General features: G+C 39.8%; 1 protein-coding gene across 1 annotated transcript in view; it reads right to left on the bottom strand.

Moving 5' to 3' along the window:
• Window positions 1-28,000, bottom strand: part of LOC137866067 (metabotropic glycine receptor-like) — a 55,207-nt gene that overhangs the window by 21,533 nt on the left and 5,674 nt on the right. Inside the window, exons 2-5 of the mRNA XM_068701722.1 lie at window positions 26,905-27,010; window positions 10,666-10,768; window positions 7,248-7,459; window positions 5,353-5,421 (exon numbers count right to left, since the gene is read on the bottom strand). Of these exons, the coding sequence (XP_068557823.1) occupies window positions 5,353-5,421; window positions 7,248-7,459; window positions 10,666-10,768; window positions 26,905-27,010 (490 nt within the window). The remainder of the gene's footprint in view (window positions 1-5,352; window positions 5,422-7,247; window positions 7,460-10,665; window positions 10,769-26,904; window positions 27,011-28,000) is intronic.

The raw sequence follows: 28,000 nt of genomic DNA, 5'->3' as shown, positions 1-28,000 counted from the left end.
AATGTGTGTACTAGGGCTTTAGCAATCAAGTATTTTAGTAATCGAGTACTCTACCGAATATTCCATCGATTAATAAAAATAATATACAAAAGAAAAAATAAGACAATAACTAATTGGTCCCAATTTTAGAAAAAGCAACATTGCTTAAATTGCATGCAATATATCCGTCGGAACTAAACTAGCTGCTAAGCTAGCAGGAGTAAAGATGCTAACTGCTCAGCTGTAGGCTGCTATTACCTGAAGTGTACTGGTAGCATCGGCCAACAGAACAGTCTCTTTAGGTTAGCTTGAGTGACTAGTGGACAAGTGAACAAGTCAAGTGTGAGCAATTGGACCCGGCGCTGGATTCTAGGTAAGACAGACCCCACGGTGACCCGGAGCCATGTGGGTACTCCGATGAAGAGAAGTCTGTTGGGCTGTTCAGATACCAACAAAGTCAAAGAGCGCCATTCCTGACCAGAACCGCTGCCGTCTTCTCTCGGACCATGAACTGTTTCTCCAGGGCTGACGCCAAACTGTGAGTGAGATTTTGGTGTTTTTGCGCGTTGAGCGAACGCCCGGGCCTTTTGCGTGTGTGACTGGTGTTTAGAGTCCGTTAAGAATTTTAGCTGTTTGCTTTAGGAAAGTAATGGTTAAAGGGATGAGAAAAGGGACATTTGCCAAAGAAACCTGAGATGATTTAAGTTGTGTGTAATAACATCTTGGTATAAGCCAATTCCTTTTTGCATTTAGTTTTCTAGGTCTAGTCTAATTTGTCTTTTTGTTATGTTTTTTAAACATTTCAAATTTCACTCCAAATACTTGTCTGGGGCCAGTTATTAGAGCATAGTCTACATAAATTGATCCACTGTTGAGTTTATCCGTGTCTGAGTTTAGTTGTAGTTTCACCCAAATCAGCCAAATCAGATGCACCTTTGTGGTAGCTATCTCAGGAAACATCTGTGTTATGTGTTTTGCTACATCTGTAATGGGTTAGGGTTAACAGAAAATGCAGAGTAAATGGTGTGATAAAAAGACAAAGTGATGAAATAACTAACTTCTCTATTCAGGAAGTTAAAAATAGATTCTCAAGATGACGCATAGTGAATATGCATTGAAGTAAAGTCACAGGAACATAAACAATTAAGTAATCTAGCTTGTATCTTGCTTGGCAATTTTTTTTTCCATGTTTGTTTGTATAATCTATAAACAAAAACTGACAGCAGTATCACCCATTCTACCAAAATGTGGCTCAGTGTGTAATTAAACTGTCATAACATCCCTATTTCAGCCTTCAGTCGGTCCACTCTCAGTTCAGCTATGCCTTATAGACATCTCTCTCACTCCCTGTGTCACACAGAGTCAAAGCAGTTTCCTTGCAGCCACAATCATCATCAAAACCTTGCGGTGACAAAGTCCGTCATTGGTATGCTGGTCATGAGAGAGTGGAGACCCAAGTCCATTTTATCATAAGAACAGGAATAATACGGGTTCCTTTTTACTGCTCTGCTACTGACTGTGAGTTTCTGTTGCAGCTCACAATCTGAGACATTATTTGACATATAGTATTAAGAGTTTCATTTCATGTTTTCCTTTTGAAAGGCAACCCAATAATTCTTCTCTCCATATTTCAGACAAAGACATATTTAAACAATTTGAGTGATTTTGTGGAAGACAGCCTTGACGTGATTCATAGCTTAAATACCAATAATGCACTTTACTAAAAGAAGAGAAGCTGGGTAAGAATCACATGATATCAGTTTCATGTCTGTGTATTATTAAGTATGGAGCCAGAACCAGGAAGTGCTTGGCATAAAGATAAGAACCACTGGGAAACATCTAGCTCTGTCCAAAGTTTGAAATTCGCCCTACCAACACCTTTAAAGCTCATTCATGAATTTGTTTAATTCGAACACAAACGGAGGTAATAAAAAAATAATAATTTGTGTCTTTATGAGCCAAACTATTTCTTGGCTAGCAACAATAAGGTGCAGTGACTGTGTGCAGACTCTCGTTTGTGAGGTTGCCATGTTTCGTACCATTGTGCCAGCAATACCAAAATAATCTGCCAGATACTACCCGTCAACCCACAGAGAGGTGGTGTTCTGACTCATAGACTGTTGTTTGTCGAGAAATAATTACAGTGCGTAATTCCGCACAAGATGCAATGTTTTAGTCAGCTTTAGATGTATTGGGAGGTGTATTATTTTTTATTTATTTGACGGCATCAGAGGTTTCCAGTCTTTATGCTAAGCTATGCTAACCAGGTCGTGGCTCCAGCTCCATATCTAACACACACAGACATGAACTTGGTATCAACCCTTTTCATCTCAGTATCAGACAGAGTATAAAATATTAGCATTCTTTTATATCTGTATTAATTGATTGGTGTCCACTTTATAGTGCAATGCAACAAGCTGTATACACATCATCATCGTCTCATCACCTTGTAAAGCTGGTATGGTGGATGTCTTTGCAATCAGTTACAGATTAAGCAGACGCAGAGCAAAATTTGGTCTTACTGGCCACCTGATGAATATCAGGCCAATATTTACTCTCCTTTTAGCTCACGTTTGGTCTCCACCAACTCCTGAGGGAAATATCTTACTCTTCAGCTGTTAAATGCTCCACTCTGTTCACCAGCTCGTCGCTAACTTTGTCTGTGAGTTTGTCACATTACGTGTATTCTTTTGATCTCTCGTTAATATACAAATATTTATTAGAGCAGCTTTAAGCATGTCTTTTTTTAGTACGTAGAAATGAATTTGACAACTGATTTGACAATTGAACAAAACCCATTTGTTCCATTTTTCCTCTGCTTCTGTGAAGCCACGTGACACTTGAATGAAGTAATTGCAACTGTTAGTGCTAAATCAGATAATAGAACAGGCATATACACAAAGAAATAAATGCGTTCAGAACAGATTAACAGACCAAACGTTGCCAACCCTTAAGGGTGTAACAATTCAGCAAGCACTTATGTTAACCTGCGGTTAGGATTAGCATCCTGCTTGGCACCTTCATCTCTTTGCCTCCTGAGCAAACATCCAGCCTCCCAGCTCTCTGCTATAGCCTAGACGGACAAAAACAATAAATCACCTCCACAAATACGAGGTAAAAGTAGGCCACGCTGTTTCTTACACCCACATACCAATGCACAAATGCAAATCCCTGCACAAATGCGCATGCACACATTCACCAGGAAATGTGAAGATTTAAAGCCTCTCCACGCTGCCCATAAACACAGACAAACATCCGCAGAGATAGGCAGACACAAACACACCCTTTCTGCAGTGCTACCCGTGTGGACTACAAAGTCACAGGGGATTGCGCGATAAAAAGCCACATTTTTATATATATATCGCCCAGAAGAGAAGGTGGCCCTCCTGGTTTGCATCCAACCTCCCATGCCTCCGCCATCAATTAATCAGCAGATGTATTTTTAAAACAAGTTGTGCTAGAACTTGATGGACTGTTAAAAAATGCATCGAGCACCAGAGCGGAGCAGCTGCGCCAAGCTTAGCTGAGGAGGCTGGCTGTGGCTGCAACAAAGAAATAGCAGCAGCAACAAACGTTGAGACTGCGGGAGAGGAGACAGACACAAAGGTGGGACGGCGAGAGAACACGCAGAGGGGTAATGAAAGGAAAACATGGGGGAAGGGTGGACAGGGAAAAGGTAGTCTCAGGCAGGCAAGGTGCTTGGAAATGAAGAGGGGGGGAAAAAAGGTTGAGATACACCAGAGCAAAGGGAGGAAGAGACTCTTGATTGTATCCGAGTGTGTGTGTGTGTGTGTGTGTGTGTGTGTGTGTGTGTGTGTGTGTGTGTGTGTGTGTGTGTGTGTGAACATAAGAGAGTGGCAGGATATTTTTGGGGAGGTTTTTTTGTGGTACTTGAGTTATCCTTGGTGTGAATGGAGGAGAGGGTGGATGGATGGACACAAAATCAAATCCATTTTGAGCATCACAGCTAAAGTTGGCCGATATTGAAACTCCCCACATGACAATATTGCTTTAAAATATATATATATATATATATATATATATATATATATATATATATATATATATATATATATATATATATAGATACAAAATTGTCTGAAAAGAGCTGAAAAGACAGACGCACGTTGATATGAATAGTTTTGGCATACGTTGCAACACCCATAAGTCGCCACAGCATATAGGCGGTAAGAGCTATTTTACCCACGAGCATGCTGAGATCAATAATTGGGATCAATCAACTCGCAGTAACTGCCCTTGTACAGTGTCGCCACCGTTGATTGTCGCAGTTATATTTGGTTCCCTTTGCAAAAGCCCCGATGATTGTAAGAGCTTTTGGTCCGGCTGCTCTTCGTCGGTGCGTCGGTGGCTGGTGAGCTGTAAGTTCCTGATGGAGATCTGTGGTGTCTTAATCGCCCGGCTTAAAAATCGCTTAGCTCTCCTTTTTCATTTTGTTTAAAACCAAAGAATCGCCAAGTAGACACATTTGCATTGTTTTTGCTAATGAGAATGGACATCTTTAGGTGTTAGGGCTACATGGGTACATCACTAGTTCTTCCTTGTATGTGCAAACATACTTACAGCAATACACTATATATATATATATATATATATATATATATATATATATATATATACGCCTAGTGTGGTCACTCCAGGACAAAGCTAGAATACCTGCGGCTCTTTTCTGCTGCACCAAAACTATCAGGCTTTCCATTCTAATGCAAATGTGTTTCTTACGGTAACCCTTCAGTAACTTTAGAATGAGGACAAAAACCTTTATCCCAAGAGTCAGCCAAGCACTCTGAAGCTTTTCCTTCTCAACAGATTGTTTTTCCTTTTTTAAAAATGGCTAGCATTCAGCCATCAGGCCTCGTGTTTGAGGAGAACAGTGGCACACTGTTGGCATTCTGTGCAAGTATTTGAAGGGGGCGAATTCCCCAGTTACGTCTGATCTCCCTGTTACATGGCGCTCGGGTTTCTTCCATCTGTTCTCCTGCTAAAGATGGGCTTCTGACGCGGCGCTCCAGGTGCACTGTGGGCTGTGTACACAAGTGCAAACACACACCTATACGATGCACGCTGGCACCTACCTGGGCCGGTTTACACATTCAGACAACAGAAAGGCTGGCAAAGGCACACGCACAAAAAGACACACTGGTACTGATCATGCACACCAACTCTTTGTTTTTGTCCAGACAATGATCATAAGTACAGAACTATAACAGCATCTCGGAATCAAGGTTTTCTGCCTTATTTACATACTAATGTATTCTATTGTGAACAGGAATCCTTTTTTTAATAAAGGTAATGTAATAGACTGACTAAGTGACTGAGTAGATTGTGGGTGCTAAGATCAGAACACAGACTTACTGGGAAGTAGAGCAGTAAAGACCCAAACAAGATGGCTTCCAGTAGAATGAGACCAGATGTGCGGATGTTCTGTTATTAATGGGGAAAGAGACACAAAAGAAAAAAAAGATCAATTAATCAATCACTTACAGGGAAAAGGTGATGTCTTGTGTGTTCAGGGAGTTTGACAAATTCCGATCTGTCATAAGATATTAGTTAAAAGTTCCCTCAGCTGTGTGGATTGGCACCAAGTCATGAAATGCAATACGGCAAACATGTCAAAATAATGCATCAATTCTTGTTGCTGGACATCTTTTATTGCTGTTTGTTTTAACAGAATACTGTGAGGAGTTTTAACTCCAGCTTCCTTGCCATTGCAGGTCATTGCCTCTTTCAAAGCAAACAACCAGAGAGGAGTTGAATATATATATATATATATATATATATATATATATATATATATATATATATATATATATATATATATATATATATATATATATATATATATATATATAAACATTAGCAAGTACATATACTTGCTAATGTTTTGCCTTCCCCTGAAACAAGAATATAAGTGATGCTAGCCCCTTTTCTGGGTTGGATTTAACTAACCCACATTACCTCTTAGAGGACTTTCAATGTTTTTTTATGTAAATTCAAAGGGCTCCGGGGACATTTCTTGTGAACTGAAGAAATGTAGGAGAATTTGAGGCAACAACACATAAATGTCTATAAATAGCACACCGGGAAAGATTCAACTGAACTATTGCCTGAGGAGGGGTTGTAATAATTCTACACCGTGAAGATCTCATATTTATTTCACTTAATTCTATGAAAATCTATTCTGAGCAAACGATTTTTCCTCTGGGATTAGATTAAGGCTGACGGGAATGCTTCGAAGCTCCTACCGTTGCCATGGCAATCAATGTCAAAATCAGTATTTGAATGCCTCATTTATATTTTGATATACAATACCCCAAAAGTCCCCTAATTTCCTTGAAATAAGGAAGAGTAGTCCCACATTTATTGTGCATTAACATTAATTACTATGCGCTGTAGGAGGTTTGTGTGTAGTCCTACACTCAGCTAAGCGTATAGGCTACAGTATACTGTATGTATTTATTCATATTACTGTAATTCATTTGATGGTAATATTTGTTTTTTTGTTTCAATAAAAGTACAAATCCTTTTGTCCTCATCTTTCACTAGACGTTAATAGCAAAGTAAAGGGGGAAGGAAAGCCACTGCACAATGGTTGGCCCTCCACCTTCTTACAGTTAAATGGCTGATGCTATTGCACCCAGGTGTCAGAAGCCAACAATACTATTTGCACCCGACCCGAGCACACATTAGATACTGCATTTGTATATGTAGCGTATAGGCTATGTTTCCTAAACCTAACAAAGTAGTTTTGTTGCCTAAACCTAACCAAAGGTTAGGTCAAAAATAATAATAATGAAAAATAAAGCTGAATGTAGAACTAGGCTTCTCACAGGACTCACAGGAAGTCTTGAGTTTGACCCATTCATCCACCAAAACCTAATCTCACCACATACTTTGTTGCTCTTTATGCTTCAAGTACTTCTCGGGAACTCAATGAGAATAACAGATTTTTTTATTTATTTTTTTTAAACGGCCAAAATCCAAGCAACAGAGGGTGAGATTTTTTGACAATCTCCAAAAGTTGGATCCTACAATTCCCATAATGCAGTGCAATACTGGCTCTTTGTTGGCGTACGGTAACATACATTATTTTTAAAGGATGTGATAGAATGGCTATAGTGTCGGGAATCGATAGAAATTGAGTAGGGCGATCAGAAAACTGTTGTTGTATTGTACTGGCAGGGGAAAATAACCTTTACATTTCCAATCACATGCAGTTCCCCTTTGAATCCCCCCCCCCCCACCCTCACCTTCTTCCTCCTGAAGTGGTAGACCACCACCATGCTCGCCAGGTCCAGCACCATGCACAGACCCTGGAAGGAGGCCACAGCGAGCCGCAGGGCACCGTCCTCCTGCACCAGGCAGGGCGTGTCGTCCCGGCAGTAGGGGCAGCCCTCGCGGCACGGCAGGCACTTACTGGACACGTCAGAGGTCTCGTCTCTGCTCGAGCCCTGCTCCTTACCTGAGGACGTGACAGCACTTTAGTTGACAGTCGCAACCCTAAAATGTTGTTGTTTATTTGCATACTACATGTTACTGCAAAAGCAGAAGTACGTTGTATCTGATCTAAATTTAGAACGTGGGTCTGATTTACTGTAGTGTTTTTTGAGGATTGTCAATGTAATTAATTTGGTTCAGCTCTCACACACTGACTCTTCTCATTAAATGCTCAGTTAATCAATTTGAAGGCATCAAAATCATCAATCCAATAAATCACAAAGCCTTGGGGGTGATAATTACAAGAACACAGCCTTTAATTAGGCAGATGAGGGAATAATGAAGGAGAGGACGACATGACTCCCTTCATCACTCTGGTCTGCATAATTGTTGTTATACCAGCATGTGGCACACTTGGATGTGGTTTATCATATCTGTTCCTAGATTACTTTTTTTCGAACATCTCATTTGAGAGTGTTCACATTAGCATGGATGTGTTGTGGTAAGTGCCTTTGAAACAGAAATGCAATCAATTACAAGTAAAGAAAGGACAGGCGATGCCAAAAGAAATATCATTTTTTTCATTCTGCGACATTTCTGCTGTGGCAGGATTTGTAGTCAATCTTTAGTCCAAATCCCCCATGTTCACCACACACACACACACACACGCGCACACACACACGCACACACACACACACACACACACGGTGCAGCTCTTCTTGAAACATGATACTTGATAAACATGTAAGTCCCAGAGTTCATTCACTATGCAAACGCCGCTTAAGTTGTACAGCACTTCAGTAGACCTTGATTGCTAGGTAATGATTAAACAAATTAAGTGGGAATCTACTGGACATTTATGGACATAATGATAGACATTAAAGACAAACTATCAATCATGCAGTCACAGGTTTAAGAAATCAATCACACAAAGTGGCTTTGTTTTTCCAGATAGTCTTGTGTGATCTGGGGTTTGGAAAAGAAGGGAAGGAGGTGACTCGTGACCTTCCCCCTTTTACCGTCTTTTGCCTTTTTGCTGTGGATTCCAGTTAAGCCGTTTATCTTCTCTGGTATTCATGATATTCACAATGTGAGTTTCATTGGTGTGAAAAAAGCTGCCTGGACAAAGCTGCCTGGACTGTTGCTGAATAGACCAAAAGTCTATTTGTTTCATAATGAAATCAAAATATGTTTTACACTTTTTAACAGGTGGGCCAGGCCAGGAGAATTCCACACCCCTCCGTTTGGGGGCAGTGGTCAACATGGAAAAAGTAGTTTTTGTCTCATTTTTAAACCGCATGAATAACAAACAAAGTGGGCGGGCTTAGAATGGAGAGTGATACAAAGCCGCCGCTCCATGTTGCTAAAAGTTGCGCATTGATTGATGAATGGATATGATGATACGAAGCACATTTCACATTTTGTTTTACAGGAAGAAAAGATGATTGGATTCTGATATAAAAATATGAAGCGATTTTTCTTGAGTATATTGTTAAATAGGTGCACAATATGATGTGATCTAAAATGGTTAAAAAGGACTTGATTTTGATGAATTGTGCAAACATTTGTCAGTTTGACGTGCGTTCGTTTTATTATCTAAATTGTCTTTCTAGCCTATCCCAACTTCTCTGTCTAGACACAGATCCATCCTACTGTCAGTCTATCTGATCGAAGATCTCCAGCAAAAGCGTCACCGTGACATTCTAATGAAATGTCATGTTTCATGAGGTTCTACTGCACATTTCAGAATAATTCTTTGTTTTTGTCCCTCCATCTTTTCTCCCCTTTGATGTCTGTCCTATTGGCCTGTTGCTAGGAAACAATACAAAATCTATTTCCAGTCTGGTCTGTTTTTTTTTTTTTGGGATGCGAGGAATAACAGGCAGGTTCCAGTGGGGCGAAATCAGGGTCGCAAAACTACCGCGACCCAATCTGAACCGCAGGGATTTGTAATGACTGGGTCTGCATTGGGTCTCTTCACAGACTGAGGAGATTCATCACGCTGCATTACAATAAAGCTCCTGCTTAGCATATCATCCCCCTCGGGGTGCTGTATTGTTGGAGTCAGGGATGAAAACCACAGCAGTTGCTTGATTATCTCGCTCATCAGGGCCAAGCTTTCTGCCCGAGGACACTGCAACGCTTTCAGTCAAAGTGTCAGAATGCAGGCATTCACAACCAGAAGCAGGAGCATGGAGGTACAGTTAAGGAGAGGCATCAGTGGAGAACAGGTCCAAAAACAAGCTGTGTGCAGATGTTCAGACTTTTAGGTTTTCAGCTCATATTTATTGTGTCTGTCACATCTGAAAATAAAATAAATAATAGTGGAACTACGAGATCAACAGCCAGATTAGGACAGAAAATATCAATTGACCATAAGCTAAACCCCTCTCTCGAACAGTGATTGTCCAATCATAGTTTTACAAAACACAAGCTCTGGATTTCTCCAAAGCAAACTCAAAGTGTCATTTCTCATCATGGAATCCTTTTCTCTTGGAAAAGTGGTGCAAACTGTTATTCAATTACAGCATAAATCTAAGCAACAAAGTGCACAAACCATAAATTATATTTTTATTACATTTTTACAAATTAAATATAACTACAATAATCGATAATGATACTGCTGCTTCATTTCCATGTCTTCTAGAGTTCAGCCGGAAACATTAAAAAGTCATTTTGTTTCTACAGCTATTGTCAAAGCTATTTGTCATTTCATTTTGTTGACTTTTGTTACTTTGGGTGAAATCAAAGATCCTTTTTTTTTTTAATTGCTAAGAAATTGAAATGGTAAATCTGCCATTATGAGCCTCATGTCAATTAAAGTCTGATTGATCCTTTATTCACGTTTGTTCCCCATCAACATGCGTTCTCTGTCTACAGTACACAGCCACCTTATACTCCAACAGGTCTGTAATTCAGAAGCCACCTGTGTCTCCCACTAGAACTCAGAATAGAAACATAGTAGACATTTCCACAACAAGAACAGTCAAACTCCTTTGACTGAAGCTTGATGTTTCATAACCTCACAGGCCCCAGGATACCCATTCAAAGACATTAGAAGAAGTTCAAACAAAATGTGTCACTGTCAGCTGAAAAAAAAAAAATGTTTTTCCTTTTTAGTTGCTTTTTTCTTCATAAATCCCAAAAGCTTGCTTTTGAACAATTCAAAGTTTTGATCTGACAGCTCACTGCAATATGTTTTTTTATATCACAGAGGGATTTTGAACCTACTTTTGAAGCCATTGAGCACCACTCGGCTGGGATGGTAGAATCCTCTCCTGCACTGGCACTTGTACTTGTCCAACACAAATCCATGGCCGGCGATGGGAGTGCACTGGGAGAGAAAAAAAGACAGGCGGACCAAAAAAAAGAAAATCAGTGTTCATCGATTTTGGTTGTAAATAGAATATCACAGGAGTTAGTTGCATGAGGGCAAAAGTGAGAAGCTGAAGAGGAAATTACATGAAAGTGAAACAACAGGATGGAGGGGGATGACCGGCTGACTAAGCCCAAAAGCAAGTGGGAGTAAAGTGATGACTTTCATTATATGACACATGATTTCAGAAGCAGAATTAAATATCATAGGACACAACAACAAAATCTGTGAAACTACATATTACATTGCAATAAGTCTATTACAAAATGTAATATGTTATTGTTTATCAAATTGTATATTTGAGGGAATCACATTAGGCTTTTGGGAATGATTCATTCTTTTCTGAAATTGCATAGGCCAAATACGAGACAATACTCTGTAGACTAATAAAATATAATTGTTAGTTGCAGCTCTACAGTAATAAAGACGGCCAATTATATCTTCAAGAAATGAAAATGAACCACAATGTGCGTCAAGAAAGCATGAGGTCTAAATTATAGTCGCTGCAAAGTCATAAACAGTGTTCACACATTCATTCATATTTTTTTGCATTTCTTGCTCCAAGGTAAAATGGCTCTTGAGTAAATGCGATTTGCATTTGCAAGTAAATATTGTCAAGATGTGGATGATACGCGAGTTCACAAATAGAGAATGGCGTCACATTTATAAAGTAAAGAGCTAGACGTAATCTACAGTGTTTTACAACCGTTATCTTTCGCTGAAATCAAAGAATTTGAATGTTAAGCAGGGTAGTTAAAGCAGACATTACAAACCGACGTAAGTACAGTCCTAGTGTTTTCCACTTCCGGCTGATGATTACGCTCCCCGCCAGGCCCCTGCAGTGGTACCAGTTAATGAACTTGTTTCAATCATGTTATTGAGTCTCCTCCGTCGTTTACATGCTCCTCTGCAGCGTGAAGCAGAAGACGCTCCAGTTATAAACATGCGTGGTGTCGGGGGAAATCACCGGGCTTTGCCAAGTAACAGGGAAACTAATTAATATCTAAATTAAGAATTAAGGGGTTGTTTGCAGAATTTAGGCGTGTCTGCGTACTTCCAGTTTGCATCGATAACCGCAAGAGCTCTATGGGCTTACGCACCATCTGGAGCAGAAACACACACTCACACACACAGGCACCATGTGCATTCTGCACACTCATGTAAAAGCACACGTCCCTGTACTTAAATAAAGCTGCAATAAATTTGACATGAATGTTCATAAATAGTGCATTGGATCGCATGCTTACAATACAATCAGTATATATTCTGTTGGACGGCTGCTGGAGAACAGCAGCACTACATTTATACTTCATGAATCTGTGACAGTCGCTGGTCTTTTTATGTTTCTGATTTTCAAATCAGAGCCCACGCTGAAGAAATTGACACTTTGGGGAATAAGCTAATTTGCTTTTTAGAGTGTTCGATGGGAAAATCAATACCATTCTCATGTTTGTGCGCTAAGTATGGAGCTACATGTACAGGCAGCCATGAGGCAATTAGCTTAGCGTAGCATAAAGACCGGCGGTAGGGGAAAGTAATGGCTAGTCAGGCTCTCTTCAAAGATCAGAAATAGCCTGTGAAGCTCAGTAATGAACAACTTTAGTCACTTTAACAATTTATCTGTGAATGTATAAAACACAACAAAACACATGACTGCAGAAGTGTATTTTTGCACTTTCATGCTAAGCTAAACTAACTTATTTCAGCCTCCAGCTACACTAATGTTCACACAGTTACCGTTATTTTGAATATCAACAACTCAGTGTATTTATATGTATATGTATTTACTCTTCGCATGTTTTTTTTTTACTTTAAAGCTAAAGCTTCCTGCTGAACTTCTGCACAGATCAGCTTTTTTTTCAAAGCTGACAAACAGCTTCCCAAATCTGTAACCTGGGAAGCAGCAGCAGGAGGGATGAGCTGCCTATAGGGTGTAAATGTCTGAACTGAATGAATAAGGCCAGACTGTGTTAGAAAATGTAAACGCACACGTTTGAGATAAATGCATCTAATATTGAAATCACATTCATTAGAAAAGGCTTTAATAGACAACATTATTATAAAAACGTAACGTTTTGAATGAAGCTTTTGATGTTCATCGTCATACTTTAATGTCGCCATCTCACAAAAATAATATATGTAATTTGACATTATTGCGGCAAACTGTTTTTTGACCACAGTAAAAATGTTGTTGAAACACCAACAAACTTTTTTGATTTTTGGAAAATATTACATCTATCTTTTTTATTATAAATGTAGATTTTTGGACAACTCTCTGGAGTTATTTAAAATGTTTAAAATCACACCACTGGAATTTTATTCTACAAATAGTATAATACAAATAATATTAGTGTTGCCTAATCTTTATGTGCAACTATGCATAAAAACAGAATTAGTAACTGAACAAATAGACAAGCAAAAACAGAAGAAGCAGTACAGCATTCAACTGTTGATTTAAAATTGTAATGTCAGCGTTATGAGTGAAGCTTTGAACTAATCGGTAGAGCCATAACACAGTTATGAAAGAAAAATGTCCTCTGGGTGAAAGTCCCTGCTGGGTGTCATCACTTCCTCCCTAATTTCTTGGACATAACCCACTACGGACGAGTCTGACAGATCAGAGGCTCCTTGTCCTCCTCCTCCACTTGTTCCCTTATTTTTTTTCTGGTCTGTTTTTCTTAGTTTCTCACGCCATTTCTTTTCTTTTTTTACCTGAGTCTCCGGGGACACAACATTCACCACCTCGCAGCCCAAGTCTTTTCTTCTTTTCTGTGGCTTTTCTGCCTTCCACCTTGGACACAATTTCAAAAATGTCTAAACGTCTTCAACAGTTTTTATTTTTTTATTTTTTTACTTCTCTCTTTTACAACAACTTCACTGCTTTCTCCATGATAAACCTCGAGGTGAAACTAATTCATTACATAGATAAATGGGGATATGCTGATTATAATTAGCAGCCTGTCAGTTGAGAATGATTCTGATTCACGAACATACGCACGGTGGTAAGAACTAAATTGGCCGGTGTGCACATGTCATGAATCCGACGGTAATTTTGCATGTGCAATTATTTTGTGCGCAAAGTGAGAACATTGCACACGTTTTAGTGAATGAGGTCCTTTTTGTATAAAGACCTCTCTCTCCACACAAGACATGAATAGAAATTAGTCATGAATAGAAATTAAAGAGCAAAATTCCAAACTGTAATGAGTGCATAGTCCGAAGACAGCTGGACACCCACACAATGGTAGGTGCTTAGCTTCTCATAGCCGGGTTGATAAATGGCTCTCTCCTGCAGGCAGATGAGTCATGTTTTGGGGTTGTTGTTTTTTTTAAGTTGAAGTACAATCTGCATACAAAACATGAATTGGAACCCAGCAAACATACAACAACAAAAACTAAGCCACGTCAAGCTGCTGCTGATCTACTGCTGGAGCAAATCTGTGCATGTGTGTGTTTATTTGTGTGTATTTTCTCTCAGGAGATAAGCATACCTGTAAAGTCTAAAAAAAAAAACACAGGAAGGGGGCATTTATTTGGACTTGAGTCTGCTCATTCTTTATTTTTTCAAACAAGGAATAAGGGTTTTTTGCCAGGATGTTTCTACCTCTCTGAGTGAAGGAGCAGGTTGCGAGCTGAGGACTTTTAAACAGAAAAGATAAGAGACATATATAGATAGATAGATAGATAGATAGATAGATAGGTAGGTAGATAGGTAGGTAGGTAGGTAGGTAGGTAGGTAGGTAGGTAGGTAGGTAGGTAGGTAGGTAGATAGATAGATAGATAGATAGAGCATGCGTGCATACATACATAAAAAGCACAAATACTGTATGGCAAATTGCAAAAACTGCCCACACACACACACACACACACATACACACACACACACACTCATGTTAAAGCGGACATAAACGTACACCACCAGCATTTGTTATGAACTTCTTTTCTGCTTACTCCAAAGGAAGTGGATACTCATTAAGATAAGACATACCCAGGGACATTGAGGTGGGAAAGGATGAAATATGATGCTTATTTTAGACTGTTATTGGGCTCTGCGCATCCGAATCGTTGCAATTATTAAACCTGTCTGCACTATCACAGCGGAGGCAGTTTTGGTTCCCAAGCGCATTTTAAAGCTCAGCAAATAAGTGTAGAAGAAATAAGTGCACATTACTATAATATCCCCATTCATTTTAACCTTGTCTGAGGCGAGTAACATTATTTCCAGCCTACCTACAATACTTGGGTTTTTATACGTCTCTCAGAGAGCTAGTTGTGCAGATCCCACGAGTATAATGCGGGAAACATGCATGTCACACAGGAGACTGACAAGAAGCATCAAAACTAGATTAATGCCACCTAACACTCCTGACCTGCCTCACTAGCACCATATACCGCTCCATATGTCGTCTATCACCAGCACGGCTTTCTCCAGCAAATTACACACAATCATGCAGCAACACACACACACACACACACACACACACACACACACATCTAAAGGCAGGGGGTTTAGCTGTGCCACGGCCGGCCTCGCTTTTCCTCAGCCACCATGAAAGGGCTATGAAACGCTCGTTTGACGTGTCTCAGTTTGATGGATCACCTTCATCAGACCGCGGGCTGAAAGTGAAAAAAAAAGCATTTTATAATTGCACCTTACTTTGGATGCAGTGGGAGCTTCTAATTCCACTTTTTTTTTTTTTTTTCCCTCTAACGCTTGGCTGGCAGGGTTCAAGGTTGCATTGTCAATCACAGAAAGTGCAAAAGACTTATCTTTTAAGGACAGCCTGAGGAGAGGATGTTTTATTACAGAGCCCAGACCTGATCCTTCACTTTCTTAAAACACGTATAGTTTTATCAATGGCACTTCAATATTCAGACTTTAATCATTTTTCCGCATGGTGCCAAAGACGGATATTGAGCAACCAGTCATGCCAACATGAATATGACCGTGGCTCAGGTTTTTGATCGTTGTAATCTGATAGTTGTGCTGGATGAATGTGCTGGTATTCATATGTTGATGTGCATGTGCTTGTAGATTTGTGTGATAGAGACTACGTAATACTGTTACATGTAAGTGAATGTACTTGGTGTCTGGTGATTGTTCTGCGTGTTCCTCCCCAGGGACTGCAGTACATTAGCTAGTAGCTAAATCTGGCATAAATCATCTCTTCTCATTGTGAGATTCATGTTTTTTTGTGCTTGGTTCTTGTTTAATACAGACTAATGTTAAAATGCTTTATTTTGAGGGGAAAGAATCCTTGGCATAGAATAATAACGGGGTTGTAAAGGTGAACAATTTGTGATGGTTTATGCAATGCAGCAGTGGTCTTATGATATTTAGCTAACTCTATGCATTAAAAAACACCGGTGCCCTACTTCACTGAAAGTGAGCGCAAACACGCGATAATAAAAATGCTCACTGAAAACTCGACTGAATAGCGATTTTGTGTCATTCATTTAGCTTGAAATTGTGTTTGTTAGACAACTTTATGTTCGTAAGAGGAGGTTATTTTGTGTTGTGCTGTGCTTACCATTCGGCGGTGTGCAACACTGCAGTACTATCAAAGAAATATGCTAAATAAGAGTTGTTCTTAAAGTCGACACACTTTTTTGAATCGCTGAATAAAACAAGAATGTGGAAAGTGATTCAAAGATGTGGAATCAATCTCGGCAAAATTGCATTCATGCATTTGCACAGCAAACAAACAGTCTATTGGCTGCATTGCATTGTGGTCTTATGAGGCTGCTCTCAATTCTTGCTTTTGGACTTTTTTCTATGTATAAAAGATGAATGTTGTTGATAAGTGATGGTTCTGTTGTTGCTCTTTAATGCCAAAGGACAGACTAATGCCTAAATGATACTGAATATAGTCTATTGTGGCTCAGTTGGAAATATCTCCACTTTCTCCAGGATGAATACACACTACCAATTAGACCCAGCTGTTTAAAAGAGACAGTCTTTAAAGATGACTTTCCCCTTGAAAAAGTTTGAATTAAACTCTATAAAATTCAACTTTACAACTACGAAATATTAAATCCACAATCGCATAAATCCCAGTGAGAGCGTGTTAATCTGTCCAACAAGTACAAGACCACAGGTTTTAGCAGCGCCCGCAGCACAACACCACATAACAATATCTCTTGATACCATCACGCAAAGAGTGTAAAACATACTTCCCATGTAGACTGAAGCGTAAAACCTTAAAATGAATTATCTGTAACGTTCACATTGAGGCCCCTCATGTTTGGACTGCAGTCTTGCTGTTTCAGGTTTCTCGCCGTACAATTTGACAAAAAGCTGTGAACATGACACCAAGATGGGAGTTGGCAAGAGAGGAAACGAGGGAGAGAGAGAGAGAGAGAGAGAGAGAGAGAGAGAGAGAGAGAGAGAGAGAGAGAGAGAGAGAGAGAGAGAGCACTCTGTGTCCCTCAGAGATCTATAAATACACTAAAAAGCATTAAACCCTAAAAGCATTACAATCACTCTGTCCCCTGGGTTTGGGATCTGCCTGCTGCTGTTTCACAAGACTACCAACCACTGCAACAGTGGATGTCTGAGGAGAGGAGACCTTGGACTTAAGCCTGTCTGGTATTTCTCCAGCAATTTAAGAGGCAAATACTGCGATATATAGCCGCTTATTGATTGGTGGCTTGTCGCGGTTACAGTGCTGTGACTAGAGATAGAGTCACCAGCTGAGTGCTTCTGTTGGTCTCGCTGCATTCTTAGAGGACATTATCTGAGGGAATAATGGGATTGTGAACTCGAGAATTCAGGGCTCTGATGCAAAGTCAAAGAGGAAAAACATTGAAAATGTCACCGCTGATTGGCTGTGGAGCCTTAAGGAAATATGACAGCAGTGCAAATGCAAGTCTCACTTGGAATTTTAAGACTTCTGAGATGAACGCTCAATATCCCCACACAGACATCTGGGTGGGTGGTCCCCAGCTCCCCTACGTGGACTCGATTGGGAGACCTCATTCAATTAAGATCCAACTGCTCTTGCCAACTTGACAAGCTCTTACACTTCTGGTCGTGGCAGACGCTGAGCTGCAGGCAACAGATTAGAGAGTGAATGGTGTCTCTCTGTGGAGGATGAATCTTCCCCGACGACTGTCCCTCTCTGCTGTCACTCCTCATCCCTCCCTCCCTGTCTCATCCTGCTCTGCATCCTCGTCCTTCTGCTCTCCTTCCTCACTTCATGCTACAATGCATGCGTCGTCAGCCTAACTAAAGATCAAAGAAGGAATGTGTTTGGCAGAAAATACGACAAAGTATATGCACTGGCAACCTTCAGCTTTGTTAAAAAAGAAAAAGAAATCATGAATTGAATCTATGTGGTGGTTTTATTGATATACTTATAATGGTATACTGTTGATTAGAAAGCGGGCATTAAAAGGGCCACTAAAGTCATTTTAGCAGCACAATTAAAGCTAAAGTTGGGGCACTTGTAAAAGTTTAAGAAAGAGTTCAGCAACAGAGGTCAAGATGTTTTGGGTTCTGGTTTGTGTTTAGAAAAAAAAGAATCCCAAACTTCACTAATTGGCCGACTCCAGCACCAGTTTTTACAGTATAATGAGCCAACGCCACTGATTTAAGAAGCCTTTTCAGAGAGGAGTGTTTTCCCAACTCTGAAACATCTGGACGTTCAAGCAATACAGCCCAAAACAACATCCGTCGGTCCATCCATAATGTTTATCAGCAGTCTAGTCCATCTCGCTGTACAGTTCTGAATGCCGGCGGAGAAAAAAAAAAGCTGATGTGAAAATGATTGATGCATTCCACAATAAATGCCTGCGGAGGCTATATGGTGCCTTCTGATTCGACAACATCGCGGCGTTGGAATTATACAGAGAATCAAAAGCAAGAACATCATCACATAAATAAGGCAAGGGTTACTGTCATGGCTGGGCTCTGTGCTCCGAATGGAGGCAGATTGCATCCCAAAGTTTGCACTTAACTGGACTCCAGGCAAAGAGAAACCTGGAAGAATATAAATAACCTGGTGCAGAACTGTTGGAATATGTTGCCAGGGATAGGGAACAATGGAGCTGGCTTTATGTTCCAAAATGTAACTTGAAAGCACTTTTTAATTAAACCCTCTCTGCCATCTCTATCGAACTTAACGCCCCTAGCTTGTAACCCCGGCTTTCTGTGGAAACTACGAGGCTCCAAGTTTTTATTTCAGTAGTAACGCCTATGAATATAAAAACTGATTTTGATGTGCTAAATTGGTGGATATGAAAAATTATCCATATAATTCCATATCTCACTCAAACAGGGTTTTTTTTTTCCTAGAATCAGCCTCATTGTTATTCATGCAGCAGCAAAGCACTGTCACGTTTTTTACAGGCTAGAAATGCAATTAATAAATACATAAAACATGATTTTATGATAAATGAAAATATTACAATCAAATATAAGTGAAGTTTAAGTCTCTAAACTTTGAGTTATTCACAAACACTAAGAAAGCTGAGGCATTTGCCTGCAATATTTGTCTCCCTGAGGAATGGAACGATATTGCAAAATTCCCTTTTTAATAAAAAAATGTTCACCGTCAGTGCTCCTGTATTGACAAGATCACAAAGTTAAACTATGTGTGGTCTTGTATTATTGATGGATGTGGTTTTCATATTAACAAAGGTGCAGCAATACATTTCTCGTGGTAAATAGTGCGACACAGCTTTCATCTGGACTGTGTGTGTTCAGTGTGTCTAACGTCTAACACCTTAATGTACAGTTCAAGAAGAAATAAGCAATGACCAAGAATGATCACATGCACCTTTTGTTGGATCCCAGACACCCATTTGGAAAGAAACCCCTTTGTATCATAGTCAAGGGTCACTTCAGATGGTAATAGGCTTTAATGGATACGATACTGTATGTTAACTCACAAGATGAATTTATGCTCTTCAATGTGTAGAAGAGAAAAGTCATTTTCACAGCTGTATACTAAAGCTCGCTTCATGAATTTGAGAGTTTATTTACCTACGTTTGACCTTTTCTTTTTAAAAGCAGCTTTGAATATTAACACTTATGGTCTCTTTGATGATGAAAAATAAAAAATACTTAAACACACACACATAAACACACACACGCATTGCCAATTGGTATACAGATGCAGTAAGTGTTGCAACACTTTAACCCAGCTTTAGCTGTAGAGCTTCAAACTCCCCGAGGAGAGACGGAGAGCCTCTGGCAGAACAAAACAGAAAGAGGAGAGCGAAACAGGAAAAGACAGAGCAGAACTGCTTATTTTATGTCTCTTCTGCTCCTCAAGTCACTTTTTTTTTTCTAGCTTGCTAGAGATAAGGCAGGTAAAAAAAACAGGTCTTGCGAGTGTCTGCTTTCCTGACAAATACAGAATGACATATCTAAGAAGAAACCCAAAATCCAGCATATTCTTTCAACCTAACCATCCATTACTGCTAACATTCTGCACAGGCTTTTGCTGTCTTATTCAGTTGGATATCCCTCTCCTTACATGCAGTATTTATACTGACTTTAAGACTTTTGAAGCTTAAATCCTCTTCTTTCTCCGCAATGTGCCAGAGACGATAAGGATTGCAAAAAGACACACAGTAAGACAGAGACAAATATTTAATTTATGTCCCTTTTTTCACCCCATACAGCCTGAGACTGCAGAGCCTGGTTCCGTGCAGTGGGGCAGAGCAGGGCCACATATGTCCAGGTAATTCATTTTTTAGAATAGAGGGACTCACATCACTGTCAACAGTTGCTGAGCGAAAGCTGGAAATAATGGCGGCTTTTTTTTTTTTCTTTGTCAGATTGTGCTTTCTGTGTCTGCAGAAAGGTTTTTGCTGCAGCCTTTAAAGCAGAATATTTCTCAATTATAGCTTGGTCAGTTCAAATGATGATTTACTGTGTCAAACTGGCAAAGGCAGAGCAGCGCATGTAGACAGATGGATGGATAATTTCTGACTTGTCTTTCTGCCCTCCTCCGAGGAGTTAATTAGCTTCAAGAAAAGCGGAGACACAGAGAGAGCAGTAAGGGCAATGGAGAAGGCAAAATGAAAAGCAAGAGAGTGAAAGAGAGATGAGGAGGGAGTGAAAGCCAAAGATAGAGAGAGAGATATTTGGGGGGGTGTGAATAGCCATGGAAACAGGAAATGTAGCTGATTGAAGAGAGAAAGCGCGAGGAGAGACAGAGAGGGTAACCCTCCTTGGCTGTCACAGCAGTTTAAACTCATTAGCAGAGCTCTGCGTTTGAAGCCCGTTATCTCCAGCGGCACGTTTCACGGAATGGGCGAAGAAAACACACACACACACACACACACACACACACACACACACACACACACAGACACACAGACAGACAGACATCCATAAGCAAACACACTGCACACACAAAGAAATAGAAAACATATAAACCTACTCAGATGCATCGCGTCACAAATCACCAACACTAATCATTCTCATTCTCACGGTGCTCGTCTAATTATATAAGCAATGGCTCCTTATGTAAGCTGCTTCCTCTACGACTGTCTATCCATAATGCATGAAGTCTTGTATTTGGTTCATGGTGACACATCCTACCTTCCTCCACAGCCTCGCTGTATCCGGGCAGACCGAAATAAAAAAGGTGAAGAAGAAGAAGATGTAAAAGAAGAAGAAGAAAGAGAAGCTCATGTATCTGAGCAAAAGGATGCTCGTCTGTAGCAAATTTAAACCAAAACTTATAATGAAACGGTTACTTTGGTGTTTTGGGTGTATTCTTCATTTGATCCAGCTAACTTGGTTCTAATACCTAATTATTTTTTATAATTAACCTAAGTTCACTTAAGAACTTAAAGATTCGCTAATCACTATTGTGCATATTAACAATGGACCAAATGTCACTGTGTACTGCGAAAAGGAACCCAAAGATAAGTGTCTCCTAACTCTGATGTCCCCTCGGCTCTGGAGAGGCAACATCAGCATCTGAGAACTGTAAAGACGGGAAAACTACCTGTCATTAGAGTCTTCACGTGTCATTCCAAGATGGCTGAAAAGTCTAAATAGCTGCTTTGGTTGAGTTATTCAGTGTTTTTTTGAACAAGTGAAACAAGATACAAACAGTGTACAGTTCCCTTTAAAATAGCTGAATGAATTGCATTAGCATTAATAATGGATTTGACTTACTACCAGTGAAGGTGGCTTTGCAGCCATTTTGCCACAGGTTTGTTGACACTTGTGTAGTTCTTTGGCCGACTGGGAGATATTGTATCTGTTGGAAATGTAATATGGGTGTGTTCCATTTGAACTGGAAAGTGGGAATTTCTAACGCTTCAGTGTATTGCCAACAATGGCAAACAAATTGTTTTTACTAGAACGGGTTTGGGTCAACTTGAGTATGACGTTCAAGCTCCAACTTCAGATTTTCGAGGGAAATCGAACGCAGCGTTACGACTAGGAGGCTAACATGAGGAATATTTACCACTTGGCTGGTCATAATAACATTTTCTACAACATGACAAACTCATAAGTTATTGCTAACAGACATATTTAGCAACTAATGCTAGCTGTTGAATGTAGTGGAGCTATTAACAAGCGTAAATATTCAACTTACATTTGTCATGTGGTCAGAGACACGACTCCAGATAAACGCTGATGTGGCTACATGTTTGATGGATCTTTAAATAAGTAACTGTTTGCTAACAGTTTGTATGTATTCTGCTTGTTAAGTTGCCCCCAAGTGGCCAAAAAAAGAAATGAATAAATGCATGTTTGAGTGCAAATAATGATCCTTACTATTTCTGAAACAACATGAATAAAAATGTGTCTCATTGAAGTGAGACATACAGTTTTGGGGGATGAATTGCCAGACATTACGAAACCTCCTCAGGTTTCACTAAACTGCCTTCACAGCAAATCAGAGGACACAGAATTCTCCATCATGCAGAATAAACAAAGTTGAAAAACTGCAGAGTTAACATAAAAGTTGTTCAGTTACAGATTAAGCCATTAGGCCTACATCTTAGTAACAATGAGAAGTGTACCATTGTGGTAATACTCTGGACGGTCACAGTCTGTCTCAGTATTATCTTTCTCTCTGAGACAGAGCCTCAGGGTGTGTTTGTTCTCAGTGGGGAAAGCAATGATCCTCGCACTGACTTACCACAGCCCATTTCCCCAAAAATGTATTTATCGAGATTTAGAAATGCTTTTTAACAGGGACTTTGGGACAAAGGGCGATTCTTACTTGATCTGTGAGAACAAGCCAAATAAACCTTTCTTGTCTTTTTATTAAAGTTGTTTCTAAATGTCGTATTGTGTGTGGTGCACTGGGATGGGATACATTTTAGCATCCAAAATCGTCTTTTCCTCAAAGCTTTTGACTGCACTGTTTTGAGACTTTGATTTGAACAAGAAAAATTGAGGTAAAGTCTCAACAGTACTACACCAACATAAGTGGGTGTTGCACTGGCAGAACAACAACAATACACAATTGATTAGATCAAGTAGGAAGAATCTGGGAAAATAAATGAAAAGAGAGAATATTGAGAGGGAAATACCACAACAGTAGAACTGACAGGGAGAACAAATAAACAAGACCTTGAACATTTCACATCCTAAATTTAAAACAAAATCTAAATTGTTCACCTACTGTGATCATAAGGGGAACTGCTTGCATTTCCACTTGTTTAGTAGTATGTCTTGTTAAATTTGATTTGCTTTAGATTCACTTTCCTTTTGAAGAAAACTCTTCATGACGTCTCCCTCTGTAACTGTGCTGATTCTCACCTCTGTTTATAGAACAGGGATTTAAGTGACAGCCTGGAGATATTACAGAAGCTCAAACACCATCAGCAGACTGTCAACTCTAATGATGGAAGCGTTTTTGTTTTCCTTCATGTGTTTCCCAGCCATGCTAGAAGTGTGGCTCTATGAATGGTGGGCTCGGACAGTCGGCTGGCCCACGGCTGGTTCTGATTTCAATGTCTCGACAACTATTGGATAAATTGCCATAACATTCGGTACAGACATTCATGGTCCCCAGAGGATGAATTGTATTGACTTTAATGATCCCCTGACTTTTTTCACATCCAGCCACAATAAGACATTTTTGGTTTTGAGTGAAATGTCTTGATAACTATTGGATGGATTGCCATGAAATCCGGTACACATATTCATGCCAAACAACTTCCAAACATGAACATGTTAGCGTTGTTATTGTGAGCACGTTAGCATGCTGGTGTTACCCTTTTATCACAAAGTACAGCTGCTGGCATGGCTATAGACTCTTAATCGTGTTGTTTTATAGCTTTATAATGCAAAAGCTCATATACAAACGTGTAACCTCTGTTGAACTGCCCTCTGTTTAAAATCCTGAGAGACTGACCTTACACTGGACAGCTGTAATACATCTAAATCCATCATACAAGAAACATCAATTACTGTTGTTGATTTTAGGGCTGTCCTCCACCAAAGAAATCATTAGTTGACTCACACTTATACAATTTTGACGACTAATTGATAACTAATTCAACAGACAAATCTGTTTCTCCACAAAGAATCACACAGAAGCACCGATTTAAATCTTGCGTTGACCAGAGATATGCTCATCAGTTTCTTGAACATAACTCATTCAGCATAAAAAAAAAGCATGAAGAACGACTAATCGACAAAAGGAATCTTAGTCGCCTAAGACAAAAATAATCAATTAGTCGACTAATCGCCTAACTAAATAATCCATTGAAGGAAAAGATTGATGGCATTGTTAGAAACAGATGGTTTTAGTGGTCAATACTTAAAGTTTCAATTCTGCTGTTTTCTTAAGTATTGCTTCCTTCATTTGAAACAGAGACAAGTACCACTGCTGATTCATGATGACACTGAATCACTGACTGGGAGAGTAACGAGTGGTAAGCTCTGCAATGATCCTCTGAATATCTCCTCTAAAGGTGTTTCATGTTCAGGTTTAATTTTATCTGCAGAACATAAGCAGTTTAAACATTTGCACAGAGAGTAGAAGGAAAAACGTATGCGCATACTGTACACAACAATGTACATCATACAACCAAAATACATAAACTTGCACACACACACACACACACACACACACACACACACACACACACACACACACACACACACACACACACACACACACAGGAGACACCTCGGATAAGTCCATGAAAGTAGTCTTCGATGGACTGGTTAGAAGGGCCCTAGTAAATAAAAGGCTGGGTCTGCTCACCACTGTGATTACAATAGAAAGACACCACACACACCATCTACACACAGACACACACACACACACATCTGAACAGAAGATATCATTCTATAATCGGCGCCATTCAGATTTTATCAGACAGCAGCCATGAGAGGGTTGCTTATGACAATGAAACAATGCAGAGGAAACATCAAAACAGATCTAGACAAACATGGAGACAGACATGTTTCCTCTTTAGTTTCCCCCCATGACAAACCGAGAGCCGTTGAGGCACACAGACAAAGAGCATGGTCAATTATTCACCACATCTTGCAGCAATCCATTACGCTGCATTTATAATACATCATATGGCCAGCGACATGCCACGCAAGCCTTAACAGCTACTCTGCCCTGGTGGAGTGAGAGAGGCTTCATGCAATACATCACATAACACTAATGCATCGGCACTGACATGAGCGAGGCAACAAACGCACAGCCAAGCCCACACACTGACAAAGACACACACACACACACGCGCGCGCGCGCGCACACACACACACACACACACACACACACACACACACACACACACACACACACAGCACACAGGAGCTCTAATAGATACAAACATGATGTATGGCTGCTGCCAGTTCCATCACAACGGTCACACAGGTACCAGCACTATACCATGGAGAAGACACTCTCACACACATATCACCATCACCAACCCTCATCATCACAGACAAGCACACTGCAGCCCACTCACTGATGTCTACAGACACACTACTGTCTAGGGTTTTGTCTTTTTACACAATGTACCATGCAAGAGAACAATCCCTGTGACGTTTTAGCCATGCTAGCATTGTGGCTCTATTAATGGCATCTATCTATATTTACACCGCTTTGGTCCAGACTGTATATATATATATATATATATATATATATATCCCCTCAACTAATGAATTGCTTGCCATGAAATTTGTGTGAGCATGCATGGTCCCCAGAGGATAAAGCCTATTGATACTGATGATCCCCTGGCTTTTTCCCTTACTTTTTTTGTGAAATGTCTCCACAGCTATTGGATGATTGCAGATACATTTTGTATTGATACCCATGGTACTCCAAAGATGAATCCTAACCACTTTGGTGATCCTCTGACCTTTTGTATAGCACTACCAGCACGTCAAACTTTTCACGTAGTCACTAAAATATCTTATCAAATACCGGATGGATTGGCACAAAACTTTGTACCGACATTCATGGTTCCCAGATGATGAATCCTGATGTCTTGATGATGATTCCCTGGCTTTAGCACCACCATGAGGTTGAAAATAGTGAAATGTTGCCATCAAATTTGATTCAAACATTCATGTTCCCCTCAGGATGAATTGTAAGATTCAAAAGGTCAATTTAGATGTGTTCAATTCTTTGGATTATGAACAAATAACTGAAAAACTAAAGATATTCCAAACAACCTCAACTCTATTTGGTATTTATTGCTAATTAGCCAATTCTAGCATGCTATACGCAGATCGTTGACATGGAAAACATTATACCTGCTAGACATCAGCATGTTAGCATTGTCATTGAGAGCTTGTCAGCATACTTTCATTTGCATTTACCTACGGTAAGTAGGCTAAATCAAGGACACTTGATAATAAGGAACATTTTTGTGAGAGGAAATGGTGAAAAAAACACTCATGTCCAACAGGAAAGGCTCTTGTCAAACACCTTAAAAGTCTTTACTCTTTGATATTACACAGCTGTTGATCAACTTTTTCACTTGATGCACATTTGAATGCTTTGATCGTAGTGTTTGGTTGCATTTTTTCAGACAAAAGGGTGTATGTTTGAACACATGGTTGAATGTAACAGTGAAATACACTAGCTTCACTTACAGCACACCAGCATGACAAAATAGACAAGCGACAAAAGACTCACTTCCATGCTAGTGAGATTACAGCGGTGAGTCCCAGCGAACCAGCCACTGTTGGAGCACTGGTCAATGTCCACATCCTGCAGGTTCACATCCACACGAACCACACCCCTGCCAGAAAGAAAGAAGGGAGGAAAGAGGGAGGAAATAAGGAGAATGGGAAGGATTGATGAGTAGAGTTAGAGGGAATAGTGAGAAAATCCCAAAAGAAAGGAGCCAAGATAGAGAGAAGATATAGTGGAATCACAGAGATGTTACGAAAGAGTTAAGCAAATTGGTGCGAGGGAGAGGAGGGAGGAGGAAATGGAGGCAGAGAAAACCAGAATGAAAGAGAACAAAATTATAAAGAACGAAAGAGTGGCACTCAGGGAAAGGGAGGGTGGTAATAGAGAGGAAATGAATGAAATAGATTGAAAGTGGGAAATAAAGTAAGAGTGATGGAGGTGAAACACAGAGAGAGGGAGATAAAGAAAAAAGGAAACAGGAGCAATGTTGAAATTTCAGTAAACACTAAGCACAACAAATACAGTATATGCTCCCCAACGGCAGACATTAGAAATGCAAAAAGAGATATATAAAGGTTGTATTGTTTTGGTCCACAAAGGACACACTGATAGCAATTGGTGTCTCTAGCTTTCCCTTTGCTTTTTTTGAAGAAATAAAATAGAATAAACAGTTTTTTTTTCACATTGTATCCTCATCTCTTCATTCTTAAACATCCTCTAATACGATATGCTGAACAACGGTCCTAATTCAACAAAAGATGCTTTATCAAGTCCTCACTAAACAATATGTGTATGTTGTTTAATGTTGGTAGGTTATGGATGCGGGGAAGATGTGTAACAAGGAGCTGTCTCTGGAGCTGTCCTTATATTTGCGCCAGCTGGCGTAAATCTCTCTGTAAACGCCAAGCTGTTTTCAGTGAAGGGGCTCTGATAAACCCACTGAACTCAACCTGCCCAACATCAATCAGCCAAAAAAACAAAAGGTACCGACTCACTGGTGAGCATAGTTGTGCAGCTATAGAGTCAGATATTTTACTCAGGAGTTGGTGGAGACCAAAACAGAGCAAAAGGAGAGTGAATATTGAACTTATATTTA

This window comes from Cebidichthys violaceus, unplaced genomic scaffold (assembly GCF_023349555.1).
Source record: "Cebidichthys violaceus isolate CVI_PGR_0920_01 unplaced genomic scaffold, fCebVio1.0.p SCAF_8, whole genome shotgun sequence".
In the NCBI taxonomy this organism is placed as follows: domain Eukaryota; kingdom Metazoa; phylum Chordata; class Actinopteri; order Perciformes; family Stichaeidae; genus Cebidichthys; species Cebidichthys violaceus.
Note: the sequence above shows the minus strand (reverse complement) of the source record. Positions and strands in the feature narration are given on the sequence as shown.